Source organism: Terrapene carolina, unplaced genomic scaffold (assembly GCF_002925995.2).
Source record: "Terrapene carolina triunguis isolate 2854851 unplaced genomic scaffold, T_m_triunguis-2.0 Scaffold605, whole genome shotgun sequence".
NCBI classification, from domain to species: domain Eukaryota; kingdom Metazoa; phylum Chordata; order Testudines; family Emydidae; genus Terrapene; species Terrapene triunguis.
Window position 1 is genome coordinate 112,936 of NW_020664956.1, and position 20,709 is coordinate 133,644.

General features: G+C 41.7%; 1 protein-coding gene across 2 annotated transcripts in view; it reads left to right on the forward strand.

The window, feature by feature from the left end:
* Positions 1-20,709, forward strand: part of TAF1 (TATA-box binding protein associated factor 1) — a 102,863-nt gene that overhangs the window by 43,112 nt on the left and 39,042 nt on the right. For both annotated transcript variants that reach the window (XM_024199230.1, XM_024199231.1), the window contains exons 17-25: positions 1,947-2,088; positions 8,705-8,835; positions 10,131-10,211; positions 11,463-11,612; positions 11,782-11,901; positions 12,081-12,256; positions 13,258-13,499; positions 15,675-15,888; positions 18,440-18,605. In XM_024199230.1, coding sequence (XP_024054998.1) covers positions 1,947-2,088; positions 8,705-8,835; positions 10,131-10,211; positions 11,463-11,612; positions 11,782-11,901; positions 12,081-12,256; positions 13,258-13,499; positions 15,675-15,888; positions 18,440-18,605 — 1,422 coding nt within the window. The remainder of the gene's footprint in view (positions 1-1,946; positions 2,089-8,704; positions 8,836-10,130; positions 10,212-11,462; positions 11,613-11,781; positions 11,902-12,080; positions 12,257-13,257; positions 13,500-15,674; positions 15,889-18,439; positions 18,606-20,709) is intronic.

The window sequence follows — 20,709 nt, forward strand, 5'->3', positions numbered from 1 at the left end:
AAACATTAATGAATTTATTTTCACAACACCTCTGTGAGGTGATGGGGTGGTATTATTCCCATTTTATAGATGGGGCACCAAGAAGAAAATAAAAAGTTTCCACCAATTTTGGGTGCCCAATTTGAGATGATTAGGACTTGATTTTTCAGAGAACTTAACATTATATATCCCTTATATGTTCAAAGCACAGGTTTGGCTACTTCAGTGCCAGTTGAGGGGCAGAGCACTTCTGCAAATCAGGCCCCAGATGTTTCAAGTTGGGCACAAAAAAAATGAGAAACACACAATTAATGACCACTGATGACAAGTTTTGGTTCAAATGGCTTGCCTCGCATCTTATAGAAACTCTGTGGCAGAGGCAGGGATAGAATCCAATTCTCTAGGACAGGATCAAATGCCTTAACCAGGAGATGTATTTTCTCTTCCTGTGATTCCCCTGCCTCATTTACTACACACCTTCCAACTTCTGCAACAGATGAGGTAGTGATCCTATAGACAGCCTCCTTCAGCACCACATAGTGCCGCCCCCCCCCCCCCCCCCCCCGCGCCCGGTGTCCCGATATTATCTTCATCTCATCTGGTCACCCATGGATATAATGGTATGTGATCATGTAATTAAAGACTATCATAATCCATATGCACAAGGAGGCCAAATTAAGTTAGTACAGGCAGCCTTAATTCTGGCACTTCTGAGCTTTTGAGTATTTGACTTTGCAATCTTAATGTTCTTTTAACACATTTTTTGTGTGTGTAATTTTCTAGGTTTTAAAAAAGCAAACTGAAAAAAATCCATCATATGGAATCCTTTGATTCCGACATGGGTAATCAGCAGGGTTGGAACCTTTTGATCCACAGAACAGACCTTTGCCACTTGAGCTAATAAAGTAACTGATTGCAGTAGGCGGTTGTATGTGATCCAACCACTAGAGGCGGATGAGACACATACTTTACCAGTAGGTTTCACAGATATTTGCTGACAGCAGAGGAATGGTGAAACTCAGGAATCTTGGTTCCATTCCTAGTTCTGAAGGGTGAGAGTTCCCACAGACACTTCTTGCTCTTTCCCCTCCAGCCTGTCTCTTTGAGTCTCCCCCTCTTGGCTTTCTGTCAGAGTTTGTCTTTCTCCTCTTCCCCCTTTCTCTCCCTGCCCTTTTGAGGATCCTTGTTCCAGTCTCCTTGTCCAGCCATTCCCAGTTTTTTCTCCCTTCCCTCTGCAGGCTCTTTATCCAAATCTTACTTTTGTACCCCCTTCTGGGTCGTCTTTGCATTTCAGCCAGGTTGCTAAGTGACAGCAGGGGGAATATTGAGAGCAGAAGGGTCTCTGAGCTCTCAAGTGCCACAGAAGCTGGGAAGAGCAGGTGCAGGGAAGGTCCTGCTTAGTCCCTGCCACCCCATGCTGGAGCATACTTAATGCAGCCCAAATCTTTGGAGAATTTAGCTGCCAAATTTGCAAGTCTGTATGGAGCATGCATGAATTGAGATTTTTCAAAGGGTTTTATAACTCTCCTCCCCCTTCCAAATTTGCATGTTTATTCACAGGACCAAGAAAAGGCATATTCCTCACACCAGGGTGACCTCCTCCTGTCAAATTTCAAGTCCCTGGTTCCAAAGTATAGAGACTAGAGATTCTAATAGGTCATAAGAATTTTTTTTTTAACTTGGGCAAAACATATTTTTCACTAATCTTGTTCTTGGAAATGGCTGAACCGTTTTGGTTGATATTTTCCAAAAAAAATTCAGCTTTAGGCAGATACCTGGCATGGACAATTTAAGCCTAAATCGTTAGTTTGATAAAGTTATAAGCAACGGAGAGTGGCTCTTCTGATGGGAAATGTTGGTCGTTCTTAAGTATAGGCAGCACTATTAGCCCTGCCTATACTAAATTCCATCTTCAGTGAGTGCTCAGCACACAAAGCATACAGCAATTTTCTTGGCTTGCTTTCTAGGTCTTCATTTATCGCTTGTTCTGGAAGAGCAGAGACCGGCCCCGGAGAATTCGCATGGAGGATATCAAAAAGGCATTTCCTTCACACTCCGAGAGCAGCATTCGAAAGCGGCTAAAGCTATGTGCTGACTTTAAACGCACAGGTAATCCAGAGCCTTCCATGTAGCTCATTAATCACTCAAGAAGATCACCTTTTTAGTCTGCCATCCTCTTACCACCTTCAAGAAACAGCTGAAAGCCAACCTCTTCCCAAAAGGCCACATCCACCTCTTGTTTATGTACTCTAGCTTGTTTGAATGTGAACAAGTGATGTCCGGCCTCTTCAGCCTGAGACCTCAACATATTATTTAAAAAAGGTCAAGGGGCCACAGTAGTGCTTCAGCTATTTCTCCAGGCTCAGCAGAGCCAGTTCTGCTCCAAACTTGTGTCTTTGCCTTCTACAGATTGGCAGGAAAAGAGGCAGTGGAGCAGCTAGTTACTCTCCTCCTGCCACTGCAATGCAGCAAGAGGCCTACAGGGCAGCTGCTGAGTAGCTGGGAAGGGACAGCAGCTGCTCTGATGCAAATCATGTGTACTCTGCAGTTGAGGAGGTGGCACATCTTTCCTCCTCCCTGTAGTGATGGGTGTTATTTGAATGCATTGGTTTAAAAATCCTAAAGGCCTGGTTCAGCAAACACCTTTTCAATTTACAAATACAAATTTTCTTCTTAACACAGTTGATCTCGAGGGCCAAAAGTGGCCACTGCTGTTGTAAACCCTTTGGAGTAGGGATTTATCAGGTTGGCACTGAACTTTCTATACTAACTTGCACACAACCCCCTCATTTTCCTGCTGGCACTGAGAGAAATTCTTACTGTGTGTGGCAGTGCACATTGTGTCTTACTAAGACAAACTGAATTCTTGCCTCTGCCCTAAGAGTTTGACAGTCTGATTCAATCAAATACCATACACAGAATGCCAGAAACACAAAGAGGCAAGAAGGAAGTAGTGTAGAGCTCTGTATTGGATGGTTCCAAGAAAAGTGGATTTATAGGGATGTTGGGGAATGAGAAGAGGGATAAATGCCATTGGGACCAGGGTGGATTAGATTTAAATCATGATTTAAATTATTATTTAAATCACTAGTCAGGAAGACTTGATTTAATCATGGATTTGTAAATAAAAGTGCATTCTTTTTGGTTGTTATAACCTTAATACATATTCTTTACAACTCAGAGATAGATGTAGGTTTCATTTTTAGAAGGTACACACTATACATTTTTAAAGTGATTTATTTTGAAAACTTTTCAGAATAGTTTTTACAGCTATATCAGAACATTGATTGTTTGGTTATTTCATTTACCAAAGGTAATTGAAGCAGATATTTATGAAGTCATTGGGAGGTGAACTATCTCCAATTCAACAGGTTAATCATTAATATTTGGAGTATTTTCTTGCCATGCTGTATTAGGAGGAGAACATCACCAGACAGACATTTAAATTGTTTTATTTAACTAAAACAATGTTATGTATTCTGGATTTTTTTCTTCAACAGCAAACATATAATATTTTAACAAAAGAAGCATATGAATTTTTGAATTTAGTTAAACATTCTAGTTTTTTTAAAATCAGGTTTGTTTTTGTTAAAATTGTTTTTAACTAAAATAGTTAAATGAAATATATTTTTAAAAAAAAAACAAAAATTAAATCGACTGTCAGCCAGATCAACATGAAAAACTTAAAATATTGGCTTCTGCAGCTAACTCAGTCATTGTCTTCACCTTCATTTTCCTGTTTGTTCATAATCTGGAAAAGAAAAACAAGCTTTCCTGCTTTTTCAGATCCCAAACGATTTCTCAATTTGGAATGAATTAGTCCAAAGGAAGAAAATATTCTTTCTACACCAGCAGAAGAAGCTACTGCTGTTAAGACAGATTATCACTTCAACAGTCTCTGAATCCAAGTGCTTTAGTGATTTCCACCAGTTCACTGGTATGACTTCCTTTAAAACATCATCAGCAAACATGTATTTCTTGAATGGTTCACCCTTAGCTCTGAAGTTTATTATAGTTGGCATTATGGAGGGATGATTGTTGGATGTCCATGTCATAGCCACCAACTCTTCTTCAGCAGTTAAGGTTTGACCCTGATGCTGAGTATTGAGAATATTTGCAAGAAAATGAGCTGGAGATAGTGCTTGTCCCATTTGGTTTTTTTAATGCTTGTAATTTAACTCTGACATTGCATATTTCTCTTTTTAAGATCTCACTCAGTTCCTTCCAAATTTCAACAGTGTCAGCAATAAAACAGCTATTTCCCTGCATTTTGTTCAAGGCTACAGAAATAGGCTTCAGGGTACTCCGCATGTGTTCAACATTTCTCTTAAGCCCAATGTTGAGAACTTTGGCTGTGACAGTGCCATCTATTTTTTCATGATTTTGTTCACAAACTGTCATCAGATTAGGCCAGTTCTTGATATAGTGTTCAAAACAGTCCACTACTGAGTTCCGTCGCACGTCTTGTGGCAGAATTAGCTTGGTTCCTCCCACTTTTTTCAGAGCGGCTGCTGCAAAGTGGTTGTTATGGAAGTATTTTGCAATTTCAACAACATTAGCCTCTATTTCTGGAACACTGAAGTCTTTGACTAGGAGGTGCATCAAATGAGCACTGCAACTGTATGTTATTAGCTTGGGACTCTCTTCACTCTCTTCTAAATAATTTCTTCTTATCTTGGATACAATTGCAGCATTGTCTGTGACCAAGCTGCGTACTAAACATTTGAATTTTTTTTCACAGTTTGTTATAGCTTTTACTTTTACTTCTTGTAAGTATTCTGCTGTGTGTGCATTTCCTGATGTATCAATTGTTTCTGTAAGGAAGACATTCCCTTCTTCTGTTGTCACACAAGCACATACAATAGGATCATTGTGGACATTGCTCCCCCCATCAAGACTCAGGTTAACAATTTCACCCTCTAGACCTTTTGCACATTGCTCAATTTCTCTTTCATACACTTTATCCTGCAGTTTGCCTGCGACATCTGCTCTGTTGGGTGGACTGTAGCCTGGTCTTAATGACTGAACCATGTTAATGAAGTGTGAGTTCTCAATCATACGGAAAGGAGAGTTTGTTGCATAAACAAACCAGGCAATTTTTTCATCAATTACTTTTTGTAATCTGCTGGTTCCTATCACAAACTTATCTGTTGTTTCTGGATGATGGAGTTTTTTTTTCTTTTTACTACAGGTGATATAGTGTGGCTATGTGACATACATGATGTGACTGAAACACTATCATTGGCAGATAACTCTGAAACTAGAGAAAATGATGGTGATCTTGAAGGTGGATAGTCTTCAGAATCCTGTATGTTGAGGATGGATTCTCCTAAATAAAATAAGTCAATGCAGTTATTTAATTATTATTACCATACTGCTCATTTAGTATTACTCATTGCATTCACTGACACTCAGTACTACTTTAAAGGTGAAATTGTAAAAGGAAGATCTGCCTATTTCAGCTATTTATTTTTTATCGCAACTGCATCTAAAATGATAGTACCATAGAGTAACAACTATATTTTTTGCTTAAATATGAGAATTCAAGAATAGTCCAGAGGGAAGACAGGCAGTCCTTAAGAAAGAAGTGTAAAATTAAAAAGTTTACCAACCTGAAGATCCTGCATGTTCAGACATGTTCCTTTCATCATCTTCAACGCAGCTTCCTCCTGAGAAGGAACACTTCTCATGGCGTTGTTTCATTCGGGCAACTGGGCCTTGCATTTCTTTTTTGCACTGTTTGCATTTTGCATGCATGCCTGTCTTATCCACAGGTAGAGGAACTTCATTAAAATATTCCCAAACTGGGTCTCTTTTACAGCCTGCTGCCATTATAGGTTTTCCCTTCTAGTGAGAGAATGGTATGGAAGATCTCAAATCAATGAAGGCTACACTCAGAAAGACCTCAAGACTTCTGGAATATGCTGCTCAAACAATTTCACTTTTGTTTCTACTGCCTGTCCCTCCCTTCTCACATTTATCTCCAGACTTCTTCTCCTTGTCCAGATCTATTCCTCCCCCAACAATCTTCTATTCATTGAAATTTCTGAAACTTTGCACTTTTAGAGAGAGGTAAGGGATTGACTCTGTGTACACAAATTTGCAGAGGGACAATAGGGTTGAGGTCTGTTATTTCTCACCTCTATATATTAACTAATTAATTTAATTTATTTATTTAAAAACATTTTTGCCGTTAACAGGCATGTTATCTCTGGAGACACACATCCATAGTTTGAGAATTGCAATACTAAGCATCTCTGATAGTACTCAGTCTAGAAGATACCGAGTCCCATTGTGTAGATAGAAAGATTAACCTAAATAATCTATACAGAAGCCCCTGGAACCCCATAAAATTGGGTCCCTAATCCATGAACTATTGGAACTCATTTACAAAACTTTTTTTAAACATTACATGAATATATTGTCTCATACTATAGAATTAGAATTTATAATCCCTATTCCATGATGAGATATCTTTGAGATATAATGATCTTAATTAAAACTATCTTTAGATAGATTTTTTCCTCAAAAAGCATTTTATCAAAAAAATCAGATTTTTTTATTTAAATTAAAAAAAAAAAAAACATTGATTTTTATCCACCCTGATTGGGACATACTTGGTGCGTTGGTGTTTTAAAAGCTTTTGAAACTTAAGTGTTAAGAGGCAGGGGAAGAGGTGGCACTGCGGTCTCTTAGCTGCAAGGCATTGACCATGATAAACGTAACTGAAGCAAAAAATCTGTGTCTAACCCTAATTTGTTTTTAATATTGGGGATTTGTTTAATTTGTTCCCATTACTGAATGTTATACTAGAATCATTGAGATTTGGAATGTAGCTGAGAGGATGTAGCCCTCAGGCTCTGGGACCTCTGTCTGTGGCACAGTATACATCTTATTGTCACTCACCTTCCATGGGCCAAGAATGCTTTGGCAGATTGCCTCAGGAGGACCTTCTCGTCTCACCATGAGCGGTCCTTCCATCCGGAGGTGGCCAGCTCCATCTTCTACAAGTGAGGAACTCCCCAGGTGGACCTGTTTGCAGACCAGGAAATGCCACGTCTTTTGCTCACTAAGGGGCATGGATAGGGGATCCCTGTCGAACGCTTTTCTATTCCCATGGTCGGGGGCTCTGATGTACGCCTTTCCTCTGATGCTGTTGTTCCCAAGGGTCCTCATGAAGATCAAGCAGGACAGAGTGAAGGTGATCCTCATAGCGCTGGCTTGCCTGTGCCAGCACTGGTACAGCGTGCTGCTGGACTTTTCGGTGGCAATTCTGTTCCAGCTGCCGCTCAGGCTGGACTTGCTGTCCCAAAACCATGGCAGTCTTCTGCATCCAGATCTGGTGGCGCGGCACCTGACGACTTGGCTGCTGTGTGGTTGAATGAGCAGGAGCAGCAGTGCTTGGCCGATGTCCAGCAGATTCTGTTGGGAAGTAGAAAGCCCTCTACCAGAGCAATCTACCTGGCCAAATGGAAGCGGTTCACCTGTTGGACCTTGGATAAAGGCATCCAGCCTGAGTGAGCCTCATTGTAGCTGATTTTAGACTACCTTCTGCATCTCAAGCTCCAGGGCTGGTCTCTTTCGTCGATCAAGGTCAATTTGGCTGCCATCTCGGCCTTCCATCTGCCACTCAGTGGCAGACTGGTTTTCGCCCAGGACCCGGTGAGAAGGGTAGGTGAACTTGGGGCCATGATGGCGGACCCTCCTTTCACCATTTCCCATAAGGATAAAGTCCCCCTGTGCCTACATACCAAGTTTCTGCCAAAGGTCATATCCAGTTTCATCTCAACCAATCCATCCACTTACCTGCTTTCTTCCTAAAGCCTCATGCTTTAGAAGAGGAATGTCGACTTCACTCCCTCGTCTGCTGGGCCTTGGCCTCCTATCTACAAAGGATGAGACTGATCAAGAAATCCCCTAGATTTGTTTATTACAATAGTTGAAAGAGTCAAGGGACAGGCGATTTCCACACAGAGACTCTCCAAGTGGATTTTGGGGTACATTACACTGTGCAATCAGTTATCTGGACTGCCTCCACCCCTTAGGGTGAGGGCCCATTCCACAAGAGCCCAGGCATCAACCATGGCCACCCTCCACGATGTGCTGCTTCAGGACATATGCAGAGCAGCCATGTGAAGTTCAGTACGTACCTTTGCTACACATTACGCCTTGGTACAGGACTCTGCGATGGATGCCTCATTCGGAACTGCTATCCTCTGCTCAACTATTCCGTCCTCATTCTTGCACCCTTTTCCGATGTAGGTACTGCTTGTTAATCACCCTCAGTGGAATACAATAGGGACCATTGCTTGAAGGAGAAGAAAAAGAGAAGTTGTTGTTGTTACTTGTTTGTAGCTGGAGGTTCTTTGAGAAGTGTGGTCCCTATCTGTATTCCACTGAGTGTTTATGCAAGCGCATCATGTGTCCAGAATTGGAGATTTTGAAAGTAGTAGTGTCCATTGGTCCACACGTGCTCCCTTGGCTCGTCTCATGGTTTCGTCCGAGATGATAAAGGGTAGGGCAGACTGACCACATCTCCAGTTCCTTCTCCACCATGAATACAAGAGATCCAAAGCAGAGGGGAAGGAGGGCGCGTAGTTGAATACAGATAGGGACCTCACATCTTAAAGAACCTCTAGTTACATGTAAGTATCCTCTCCTTCTTTTTTGAGGGATGGTCCCTATTGTTACAAGTAAGTAACCTCCTCATTTCTGCATTTTTCAGGGATGGACTCAAATTGGTGGGTATTAAAGTCAGACTTCAGATTACCAACAGAAGAGGAAATAAGAGCGATGGTGTCCCCAGAGCAGTGCTGCGCCTATTATAGCATGATTGCAGCTGAACAGCGGCTAAAGGTAAATGTCTCTTGCAGGCTAACTGATATATACTGATATATTACAGGTAACTCTTTCTTTGTGAAAACAACAACGAGTCTGGTGGCACCTTAAAGACTAACAGATTTACTTAGGCATAAGCTTTCGTGGGTAAAAAAACTTACTTCTTCAGATGCATAGAGTGAAAGTTACAGATGCAGGCATTATATAGTGACACATGAAGAGAAGGGAGTAACTCACAAGTGGAGAACCAGTGTTGACAGGGCCAATTCGATCAGGGTGGATGTAGTCCACTCCCAATAATAGATGAGGAGGTGTCAATTCCAGGAGAGGCAAAGCTGCTTTTGTAATGAGCCAGCCACTCCCAGTCCCTATTCAAGCCCAAATTAATGGTTAAATTTGCAAATGAATTTTAGTTCTGCAGTTTCTCTTTGAAGTCTGTTTCTGAAGTTTTTTTGTTCAAGAATAGTTACTTTTAAATCTGTTATAGAATGTCCAGGGAGATTGAAGTGTTGTCCTACTGGCTTTTTTATGTTACCATTCCTGATGTCCGATTTGTGTCCATTTATTCTTTTACGTAGGGACTGTCCGGTTTGGCCGATGTACATGGCAGAGGGGCATTGCTGGCACATGATGGCATATATAACACTATTAGACGTGCTGGTGAATGAGCCCCTGATGGTGTGGCTGATGTGGTTGGGTCCTCTGATGGTGTCGCTAGAGTAGATATGGGGACAGAGTAGGCAACGAGGTTTGCTACAGGGATTGGTTCCTGGCTTGGTGTTTCTGTGGTGTGGTGTGTAGTTGCTGGTGAGTATTTGCTTCAGGTTGAGGGGTTGTCTGTAAGCGAGGACTGGCCTGCCTCCCAAGGTCTGTGAGAGTGAGGGATCGTTTTCCAGGATAGGTTGTAGATCGTTGATAATACGCTGGAGAGGTTTTAGCTGGGGGCTGTATGTGATGGCCAGTGGTGTTCTGTCATTTTTCTTGTTGGGCCTGTACACGCACCCCTCCAGCACCCCCTCAAATACCCCTCCCCTTCTTCAGCTCCCCTCCTCTGACTCCCCACCTGCTACCCCCCCGGCAGTATCCTCTTTTAGGGAACCTGAAATATGGTAATCCTAGTCCAAATGCTGATACCTGTTTCAGCTTTGTTAATCTCCTGGTGGGTCTCTCCCCACAGTGTGTTCTGTATACTACACTTGGTCTGTTCTCTGTTGGAGACTGTCAGTCTCATAGTACTCTGTTTTTTCCTTTTCTCATGGGTCCTTTTTATAATTTGGGAGTTTGATTTTTTTTTTTCTTCTGTTTCTCTACAGGATGCAGGTTATGGGGAAAAATCGTTCTTTGCCCCAGAGGAAGAGAATGAAGAGGACTTCCAGATGAAGATTGATGATGAGGTACTGTCAGGGCAGAGCAGGGAAAGGGTTAGACATATGATGGCCTGTAAACTAGTCTGGTAGCAAATAAATAAAATAAATCTTTTTTTAAATGGAGAACACATTTTCTTTTGGTTGTGGATTGTATAATCATGATTTCCACTCCTCTCCCCCCCCTTTTTTCTGAGGAATCCACCCCTTGCTGCAAAATGGACTCAGTGCAAGGGCTTGTCTGTACAAATAGTTAGTTGTGGCAAACTGGGATATAAGCCTACCCCCCACTAGCCTATTATGTGCTAAGTGTCCTGGGGCTGAAGGTAAAATCTATGCCAAAACTACAGCTAATATAACAGCAAAGCATGGCCTGAACACATTACAGTAGTGCTCTGAATTTCACTGACTAGTTGTAATAGCTAGGACTGTATTATCTGAGACCGCCTATCCACCCAGCTCCCACCAAAGCAACTGTGCTCACTCTACAGTGATGCTGCTGGTAGATAGGCCTATGGTCAGACTCTCAGGCGTAGGGGGAAGAGCCTTGTCAGCATCTCTTCATTGACCAATCCACGGTGGGGATTTGAGTTGGGAGTTAGAAAGACAAGAAGAAAAGCACCATGAAAAGAAGTGGAGGAGAACCTGGAGAATGGTGAAATGGAGAATAGACCACTCTGTGGACTTTGTCATTGCTCCCTTTAATTGTTGTTTAGTGTTTCGTTACCAAGATGATGGAAGTCTTAGAAATATCCAAGATAAAGAGGGAGTCTAAGTAGTGAGTGGACTGTGGTGATCCGTGTCCCATTCTCGAAGGAGATTGCTGCAGACCCTAAGCGGTTCAATTTGACAGACTATAAACTTAGATCTAATAAAAATATAGTAATGCAATCTGATGGTACAGCAGGGGTCCATGAGGCATCAGCTAGTGCTAGCATGAGCAGAGGTGCCTGGGAGAGGAGAGAGCTAAGGTGACAGCACAGGTCAGGAGGGCTCAGCACATCAGGGAATGCAGATGTCTATATTTATTTCACTGTATTTTTAAAGCTGTTTGAACATAAATGTTTCCTCTGAATGAGGACAGATCATGTGTGTGTTTATGGTTTACTCAGTTTATGTCCATTAAAAACTCTGGGCTGTCAGTAAATTAAACTTGAGAACATTAGTAAAAACTGTTTAATTTGCTTGAAATTTTGGTGGGGCCAAAAACAGAATGGGTGGAAATCTCTCCCTGGTGAGAGTGACAGAAGTGTGATGGCCTATTCCTCTCCTTTATGGCAGGTGCGCACAGCTCCTTGGAATACCACACGAGCCTTCATTGCTGCTATGAAGGGGAAGTGTCTTCTGGAAGTGACTGGTGTGGCAGATCCTACAGGTTGTGGAGAAGGATTCTCTTATGTGAAGATCCCAAACAAACCAACCCAGCAGAAGGTAGATATGTTCCCAAGGCTGGCGTGGGGCAAGAGGGATAAGTCTGAAGAAGTGGAATAAAGATGGGGTGGGAGGGGCGGTTTGAGAGGATGTCAGACAGAGGGAATGAGAATACAGAAAAGGTTAATGTGTGTGGTGACATTCAGAAGCTATGTCTTTCTCTGAACAGGATGACAAGGAGCCACAGCCAGTGAAGAAGACCGTGACAGGGACGGATGCTGATCTCCGGCGTCTGTCTCTCAAAAATGCCAAACAGCTTCTACGTAAATTTGGTGTTCCTGAAGAAGAGGTGAGCTTGATACAGGAGCTGCACAGTATGGAGCCCTGTCCATGGGAAACTTTGTTGGATGGATCCAGAGTGGCTTATGGAGAGGGCTCACTTTTAACTCTAGCCTTTCTGACTACGGATCCTCCTCCCTGAACTATCTGTCTCCTGAAGCCTTTTCTAGTGTGTGTCTTGTTTCTCAGATTAAGAAGCTTTCCCGTTGGGAAGTGATTGATGTGGTGCGCACAATGTCTACAGAGCAGGCTCGCTCAGGGGAGGGGCCTATGAGTAAATTTGCACGTGGGTCTCGGTTCTCAGTGGCAGAACATCAGGAGAGATATAAAGAGGAGTGTCAGCGCATCTTCGACTTGCAGAATAAGTAAGTTCTTATCAGGTATTTACAGCCTCCTGTCCGTTCCCCAGACAGGAGTCTAGAGTCTTTTGCTCTGCTTATGGGCCTTACGGACTTTGAATGCCTGTGAGCTGCAGAGCATAGTGGGATTCATGTTGATTTGTCCAGCTGAGCCACATTAATAGAGCACTGAGGATGAGGGCTTTGTGGGAATGTTTATAGAAAATATCGGGATGGTTTTGGTGTTCTCTTGGTTGCAGACCTTTTAGGAAAGATTAGGAATGGAAGTCTGGCACCATACCCTGACAGGTGTGGTATGATATTCCACAGAGCTCTGTTTCTACGGCCACAGTTTGCTAGCTTCTTACCCCTGTCTATTGGTAGCAACTACTGGCTCCACACCCTTCTCTGTGTTACTATAGCTCATAACATTTATATCTACATTTAAAACGCTACAGCAGCACGGCTGCAGCAGCACTTCAGTGTAGACACATACCGCAGCAACAGGAGGGGTTCTCCCTTTGCTGTAGGTAATCCACCTCTCTAAGAGGCGGTAGCTATAGAAGACCTCTTCCATCAACCTAGCTCTAACTACACCTGGGGGTTAGGTCGGCTTAACTGCGTCTCTTGGGGGTGTGGATTTTTTATAGCCCGGAGAAATGTAGTTATGCCGATGTAACTTTTCAGTGTAGACCAGCCCCAGGTTCTTCAACCAGAATGTTGGTCTGAGAGCCAGCAGGGTAGGCAGATAAGTGGACTATCACTATGGAGAGAAGGACAATTGAATGCGAGGAGGGGCATTGAGTTTGGGATCCTTTTGGGAGCAGAAGCTGCAGGATGGCTGAAGCAGGAGAGTTGATTAACAGTTTGAGGGGTATGTGTACATTCCAGGCTAATGTTTGGGAGGGCTGGTTTCATACCTACTGCTGTCACTTTTGTCCTTTCATTTATGCATGGAGGGTGGGGGTAGATGGTGAGGTACTTGTGGTTTGTAAGATAACTGACTTTGAAGCTGTCTCCTGTTTCAGAGTTTTAGAATCAACTGAGATCTTATCAACAGACACAGACAGCAGCTCAGCTGAGGACAGTGACTTCGAGGAGATGGGAAAGAATATTGAGAATATGTTACAGAACAAGAAAACCAGCTCACAGCTGTCTCGGGAGAGAGAAGAACAGGAGCGGAAGGAGCTGCAGAGGATGCTTCTGGGAGAAGACAGTGGCAATGACAAGGAAAGGAGCAAAAAGGACAGGAGAGACAAAAAAGGATTGTGTGAGTGATTGCAATAAGTGGGGTGCAGGGGGCAGGAGATGTGGTGATGGTGTGGAAAAAAATCTTGGAGTACCTAGGAGTTGCTTTATTCGACCAGACCAGTGCTTTGTGTAGCTCAGTGTCCTGTCTGAACTGTTGCTTCAGAGAAAGGTGCATAATCCTCATAATTATGCATTGATGATGTGCTTATTCGAAGGAGGTGGAGGGTGGTATTGTCTTTCTACCCCCAAGCACATAGATGGATTAGCTTAAGGCGTGAAGATTAATATCTACTGTGTTCCCTTTGCCTGCTGATTTTATAGTTCTGTTATAAAGCTATCAAGTTTGGGCTGATTTGTTTAGGATGTTAAGTGCTGCTTTCTGCTCAGAATTCCTTTACTCTTGAGAGAGGTTTGCAGACTTTTTTCTACGGCAGTGGTTTTCAACCTATCGGCTGTGGACCTCTAGGGGCCCACAGAATATGTCTAAGATTTCCAGAGGGGTCCACACCTCTATTTGAAAATTTTTAGGGATCAGCAAATGAAAAAAGGTTGAAAACCACTGCTCTAGGGCTTTATTTACTTTATAATTAGTACGATGTTATTTTAACAATTTGTGACACCCTCATCTGGTTACACCACAGTTGTAAATGTGCAACAGATTTTCACAACACATTCTAGGCGTTAGTCATGTTTGTGTGTCCAAATCTACCACACTGTGTTGTAGCAATTTATTCTGGAAAAACTTGGGCAGCTATCCTGTAGTGCCTCAGCAGAGAAGAGTGTAATTTGGAGTACATCTACACCTAGGGCTTGTCTACACTACAGTATTGTGATATGTCCTTACCATGCCGGTAAAACATCTCACCTCCACAAAAACAACTTCCAGCAATGCCCAGGTGTTCAGACCATCATTGTTGTTACATCTTATTCTGATAAAAATTGATCACTATTGAATTGGTAGTGAATTGATCTGTAATGTGGTATTGCCACTGTGGGCAGGAAACTCAGACTAGAAAAAAGTACTTTGACAGAGGGGACATTTAACCACGAGGACATTACCAACTTTTCCTTTGGCTGACAGAAGGTCTCAATCAGGCTGGATGTCAGAAGTGTCTTGGATTTCTACTTGCACAGAACTGAGCCTTCAGAAAGTCACATGGGTTATGTGTTTATATATGCCATTTGTAAAGAAGATAACAGAGCCTCTAAGGCAACAGTGTTTAAATAGGTAGTAGCAGCAATCAGGGCAGGCAGAACTCCACATGGGATCAGGAAACACTCAACTAGGTCAATGGCAACTTGGAGCCTGAGAGAAATGAAAAAAGGGAGGGCTATTGAGTTACCCATTCCTACAAGACCTGATGGAAACAGCTCTGCTGGGAAATTCTGTAAAGAGGTTTGTAACCACATCTCCTTTCAGAGTGGAGAGAATTCACAAGGACAGCTTAACTAAAGCCATTGACTATAAACAAAAGCCAGCCCCACCAGATAATGAAGGAAAGGGGCCTCTGGACTGTTGGGGTCTGTTTTGTAAAGTCAAAATTTGCAGGCTAGAACAAAACACTGTTTTACAGGAGAACTTGTTCCAGAACTCTGCTTGCAGGAGGATGTGTGGGCATGGCTAACCCAGTTGTTTTCCTTTCTTTCAGGGTTATGGATTGCATGTTATGAGATGTGCTTTTAAGGATCAAGTACTCATATTGTTTATTCTTGCCTTTCAGTAATTGATAGCATTACTGCTGAATCTTGGGTTCCTCTGTCTGATCTTTCTTCCTTCTGTCCAGGGCAGATACATAGTGCAGATATCTAGGCTGAAATTGCAATGGAAGAAATGACAGAAGCTACATGTGTATGACCTAGATATTTATATAACACTTGAGTGCCACGGTTTAACTTTTCCCAGTTAATATGTGAAATCCTTGTTGACGCTGATACTGCGTTGATGAGCACCAATAAAAGAACCTGCCTAGATAAATCTTTCTAACTTCTCATCTTATCTTTCTGCTCATACCATGGTATCTGCATGCCTTACATCTGCATCCTAGATTCTAGAGATGGTATTTTAGATTCTCAAGCAAACAGGTTTGTCCCTGTTCTCTGGTATTGGTGTCTCATGATCTCTCAGGACAAAGGGAATGTAAAATTTCTAGAGCATGAACTGTTTTGGAAACCATTAAAATAATCTCTTTTGTAGCATCAGCTTCAGGCATCTCAGCAGGCTCTCACAAAGATGATGACACTGCCTCTGTAACCAGTCTCAATTCCTCTGCCACTGGCCGTCGCCTCAAAATCTATCGCACATTTCGAGACGAGGATGGGAAAGAGTATGTGCGGTGTGAGACAGTTCGTAAGCCCTCTGTCATTGATGCCTACAGCCGAATACGGACCACCAAGGATGAAGAGTTCATGTAAGGCCTTAGAAGACTTTTCATTTCCTTCTGGCATCAGTTATGTAGAGTGTTGGCATATGCAGTTCCTGGCTGTGGGGAATTACTGCTGAAAAATACTGAATCCAGTATAACTGAATTGAGAATGCACTCTTTTGGCCGCAGGTGGGATGGCTCTTATGCCTGCTGCATGGCAGGAAGAGGTATGTTCCTCATGGCCTGTGGAGCAGTCTCTGGCTTTGTCCAGTACCTAATACTCGAGAGAGGTGAAAATCTTCAATAATGCAATTGTCCAAGTACACATTATTTCCCTCTATGTTTAAAATGTGTTGTCTTTTAATGTGGTTGAATTTCCTCAGCAGTGCTGATGTCTGGGATTATTGTAGGTGAAGACAGCAGCCGCACTTACAGTTAAGGTTGCCTAACTCTTTCCATTGTAAGACCTTGTTTTCAATCGCTTTATAACTCTGCCAAACTTTAATCATTTGGGCTGAAAATTTTCATTCAGTCTCTGGCTGAATTTTTTGGAAAGTTTAAACAAAGATGGTTCGGCCACTTCAGCAAATGGAAATGTTTTGCCAGTGTAAATTATTATAACCATTTATTTGAGAAGCTCTAGCACCTTTATACTTTGGTGCATGAACTTGAACGTTGGCAAGGGGTTGCCCTCAGGTTATACGGCTGCCTTTTTTGTTGTCTCTGTGAAATACCAGCAAAATTCCAGCTGCATTGTAAGCCTCTGAAAATGCTATTTGCATATGTTCAGAGGTTTGTCAGAGGCTGGTAAATAAATTCTCCAAAAATTCTATTTACACTTAGCATGCGCTAGTCCAGTGCCACAGGGATTGGGTAGGATTTCCCCTACAGTAGCTCATTTTAGCTGCAGAGGGGGTAGGAGCAACAGGGATAGGCAGAAAGAGTCTGAAACAACTAGAGAACACCCCTCACCAGAACCTGGAACAGAACCCAAAATTTCTGAGTCCCTATGTTTCTCTGCTGACTAGCAAAAAGCTATAAAAGCCACTGGCAAAGTTTGTCTCTCCCCATCTAGTGACTGGTCCACATGGAGGATAATAGCTTACTGCTGCTACTAGTTACTCTTTTAGCTCAAGTGACAGAGGACAGTGCTGTAGATCTAAAGTTTTCAGCCCTGCTAAGACTTATGTGGGGATCATTATGGAACCTTAAACTGACTGCCTCATATATATCCTTTATGATGGTCTTTAGTTACGTGATCACGTACTATTTTGTGCACAGGATGGACTGTACTAAGGGCATGAATCAGGGTTATGTAGTAAATGAGACCATTGTCCATAGGATCCTTACCTCACTTAAAGCAGAAATTGAGAAGTGTATAGTGAATGAGGCAGGGGATTGCAGGAAGAGAAAGAATGGTCTTGTGGTTAAGGCAGGGGAATACCACCGTGGAGAACTGGGTTCTATCCCTACCTCTGCCACAAACTTTTCACAGTGTGGCCACTGTGTATCTCATTTTATGTGTGCCTAACTTGAGACACGGGGGGCCTCATTTGCAAAAGTTCTGTGTGCTCAGTTGCAACAAAACTTGATGTGCTTTGAACATAAAAAAATTTAAATACTCTGAAAAATTGGGCACTAAGCATTTCAAATTGGGCACCCTGAATTAGTGGACACTTCTGACAGTTTTGACCTTAATCTCTTTGTGCCTCAGTTTCCAATCTGGAAAATAGGGATAATCTCCTCCTCTCAGCTCAGAAGGGTGTTATGAAAATAAATTCATTAATGTTTATGAAGCACTTGAAAATTTACAATGATGAACACAATAGAAAAATCCATGAGGAAATTAATAATTCTGTACTCAGTGTAGGGGTTGGATGGTGTGTGGCAAATGAGGTCTGAGGTCATTGCATGATAAGGATAACGAAACATATTTAATAGCTACCCATTCTGAGAGCATCATTTATCTTGTGCACTGAATGAGGCAGGGGCCTGTGGAAAAAATAGCATGTGATCATGTAATTAAAGGCTGTATCATAATGCATCTGCATAAAAAGGCTGAATTAAGGTTGCACGGGCAATCTGAATGCTCGATTTTGTAATCCTAATATTCTTTTAACATAGGAATTTAAAAAATATTTCGTACCTTCTAGTTTAGTAAATCTACAGTGTATCTAAAAAATAGACTGAGTTGTCCAGATAGTCTGTGACCAGTGCCATGTGGGTCAACCAGTCAGAATCTCAAGTGTCTCCTTCACTCCAGGACTGGCCATGCCTGGGAGTGTTGCTGACGTGCTCACAATTGCTGCGTTGGGAAAGAGATCTTGTTCTACTGCCCATCCACCCTCTGCATGCTGACTTGTGTAGGGATCACTGCTCCCATCAGTGAAACTAGATAAATCCTGTTCATGGGAGGAAGTGTTTAAACAAAAATACTAGTGCTTTTCATGAAGGTTTGGGGATAAGGCTCTGCTGTTCCACCACTCTTGCTCCTCTGGGAGGAATCCTACTGTGGGTGTTCAAGTTCCAGGAAAACTGGGCTGGCAGAAGGATGCTTGGCCACTTGTAGACCTAGTTTAAAACCTTTGTGTTCCAGACGAAAATTTGCCCTCTTTGATGAGCAGCACCGGGAGGAGATGCGGAAGGAGCGGCGTAGGATCCAGGAGCAGCTAAGGCGGCTCAAACGGAACCAGGAAAAAGAAAAACTCAAGGGCCCACCAGAGAAAAAACCCAAGAAAATGAAGGAGCGGCCAGATCTGAAGGTAACTAAGCATCAAGTAAAACAAAGCAATCCAAGGGAGAAAAGGCAATGGAATACAGTGTCCTAGCAAACCACCTCATTTGGATAGAAGAAAGAGGAGAAAACTATGGGATAGGATATGACAACATAGGTGCTGTTTCCAGGGTCTTAATATCAAGTATAAGTCACACACTCCATGCTTAGGTTTGCTCTATAACATGGTCCAGAATATCCCAGCTCCAGTACTTCCAGATAAGTGCTAATGACTCTTACCATGACACAAGCAATTTCTGTCTGTCAAGCGATTAAAAAAATTAATCGCGATTAATTGCACGATTAATCGTGCTGTTAATAATAGAATACCATTTATTTAAATATTTTTGGATGTTTTCTACATTTTAAAATATATTGATTTCAATTACAACACAGAATACAAAGTGTACAGTGCTCACTTTATATTTATATTTGATTACAAATATTTGCACTGTAAAAAACAAAAGAAATAGCGTTTTTCAGTTCACCTAATACAAGTACAGTAGTGCAATCTCTTTATCATGAAAGTTGAACTTAAAAATGTAGATTTTTGTTGTTACATAACTGCACTCAAAAATAAAACAATGTAAAACTTTAGAGCCTACAAGTCTACTCAGCCCTACTTCAGCCAATCGCTCAGACAAATAAGTTTGGTTACAATTTGCAGGAGATAATGCTGCCTGCTTCTTGTTTACAATGTCACCTGAAAGTGAGAAGAGGCATTTGCATGGCACTGTTGTAGCTGGTGTTGCAAGATATTTACATGCCAGATGCGCTAAAGATTCATATGTCCCTTCATGCTTCAACCATCATTCCAGGGGACATGCGTCCATGCTGATTACATGTTCTGCTTGATAACGATCCAAAGCAGAGTGGACTGACGCATGTTCATTTTCATCATCTGAATCAGATGCCACCAGCAGAACATTGATTTTCTTTTTCGGTGGTTCGGGTTCTGTACATCTGAGTGTTGCTCTTTTAAGACTTCTGAAAGCATGCTCCACACCTTGTCCCTCTCAGATTTTGGACAGCACTTCAGATTCTTAAAGCTTGGGTTGAGTGCTGTAGCTATTTTTAGAGATCTCACATTGGTACCTTCTTTGCGTTTTATCAAATCTGTGGTAAGTATTCTTAAAACAAACAAGATGTGCTGGGTCATCATCCGAGACTGCCATAACATGAAATATATGGCAGAATTTGGGTAAAACAGAACTCCCCAAGGAGTTCAGTCATAAATTTAATTAACACATCTTTTTTTTTGTTTTTTAACAAGCATCATCAGCATGGAAGCATGTCCTCTGGAATGGTGGCCAAAGCATGAAGGGACATATGAATGTTTAGCATATCTGGCATGTAACTACCTTGCAAAGCCAGCTACAAAAGTGCCATGCAAATGCTTGTTCTCACTTTCTGGTGATGTAAATAAGAAACAGGCAGCATTATCTCCCATAAATGTAAACAAACTTGTTTGTCTTAGCAATTGGCTAAACAAGAAGTAGGACTGAGTAGACTTGTAGGCGCTAAAGTTTTACATTGTTTTGTTTTTGAGTGCAGTTATGTAACAAAAAAAATTCTACATTTGTAAATTACACTCTAACGATAGAGATTGCACTACAGTACTTGTCTGAGGTGAATTGAAAAATACTATTTCTTTTGTTTATCATTTTTACAGTGCAAATATTTGTAATAAAAAATAATATAAAGTGAGCACTGTACACTTTGTATTCTGTGTTGTAATAGAAATCAATATATTTGAAAACGTAAAAAAAATCCAGAAATATTTAATACATTTCAATTGGTATTCTATTGCTTAACAGTGTGATTAATCATGATTAATTTTTTGAGTTAATCTCATGAGTTAACTGTGATTAATCAACAGCACTAATTATTTCCTTTATATGTTATGTGGAGCTAGAATATCAGGCCAGTAAGAAGCTGCTATCTTACTGGTAAATTGGTAATTATCTTATCTCTAAATCAAATGGTGGATTCTCTGTCTTTGACTTCAAATTAAGACTAGATGCCTTTCTGGAACTGATACTTTAACCAAGCACAAATTATACAGGGCTTAAAACGGATAACTGGGTGAAATT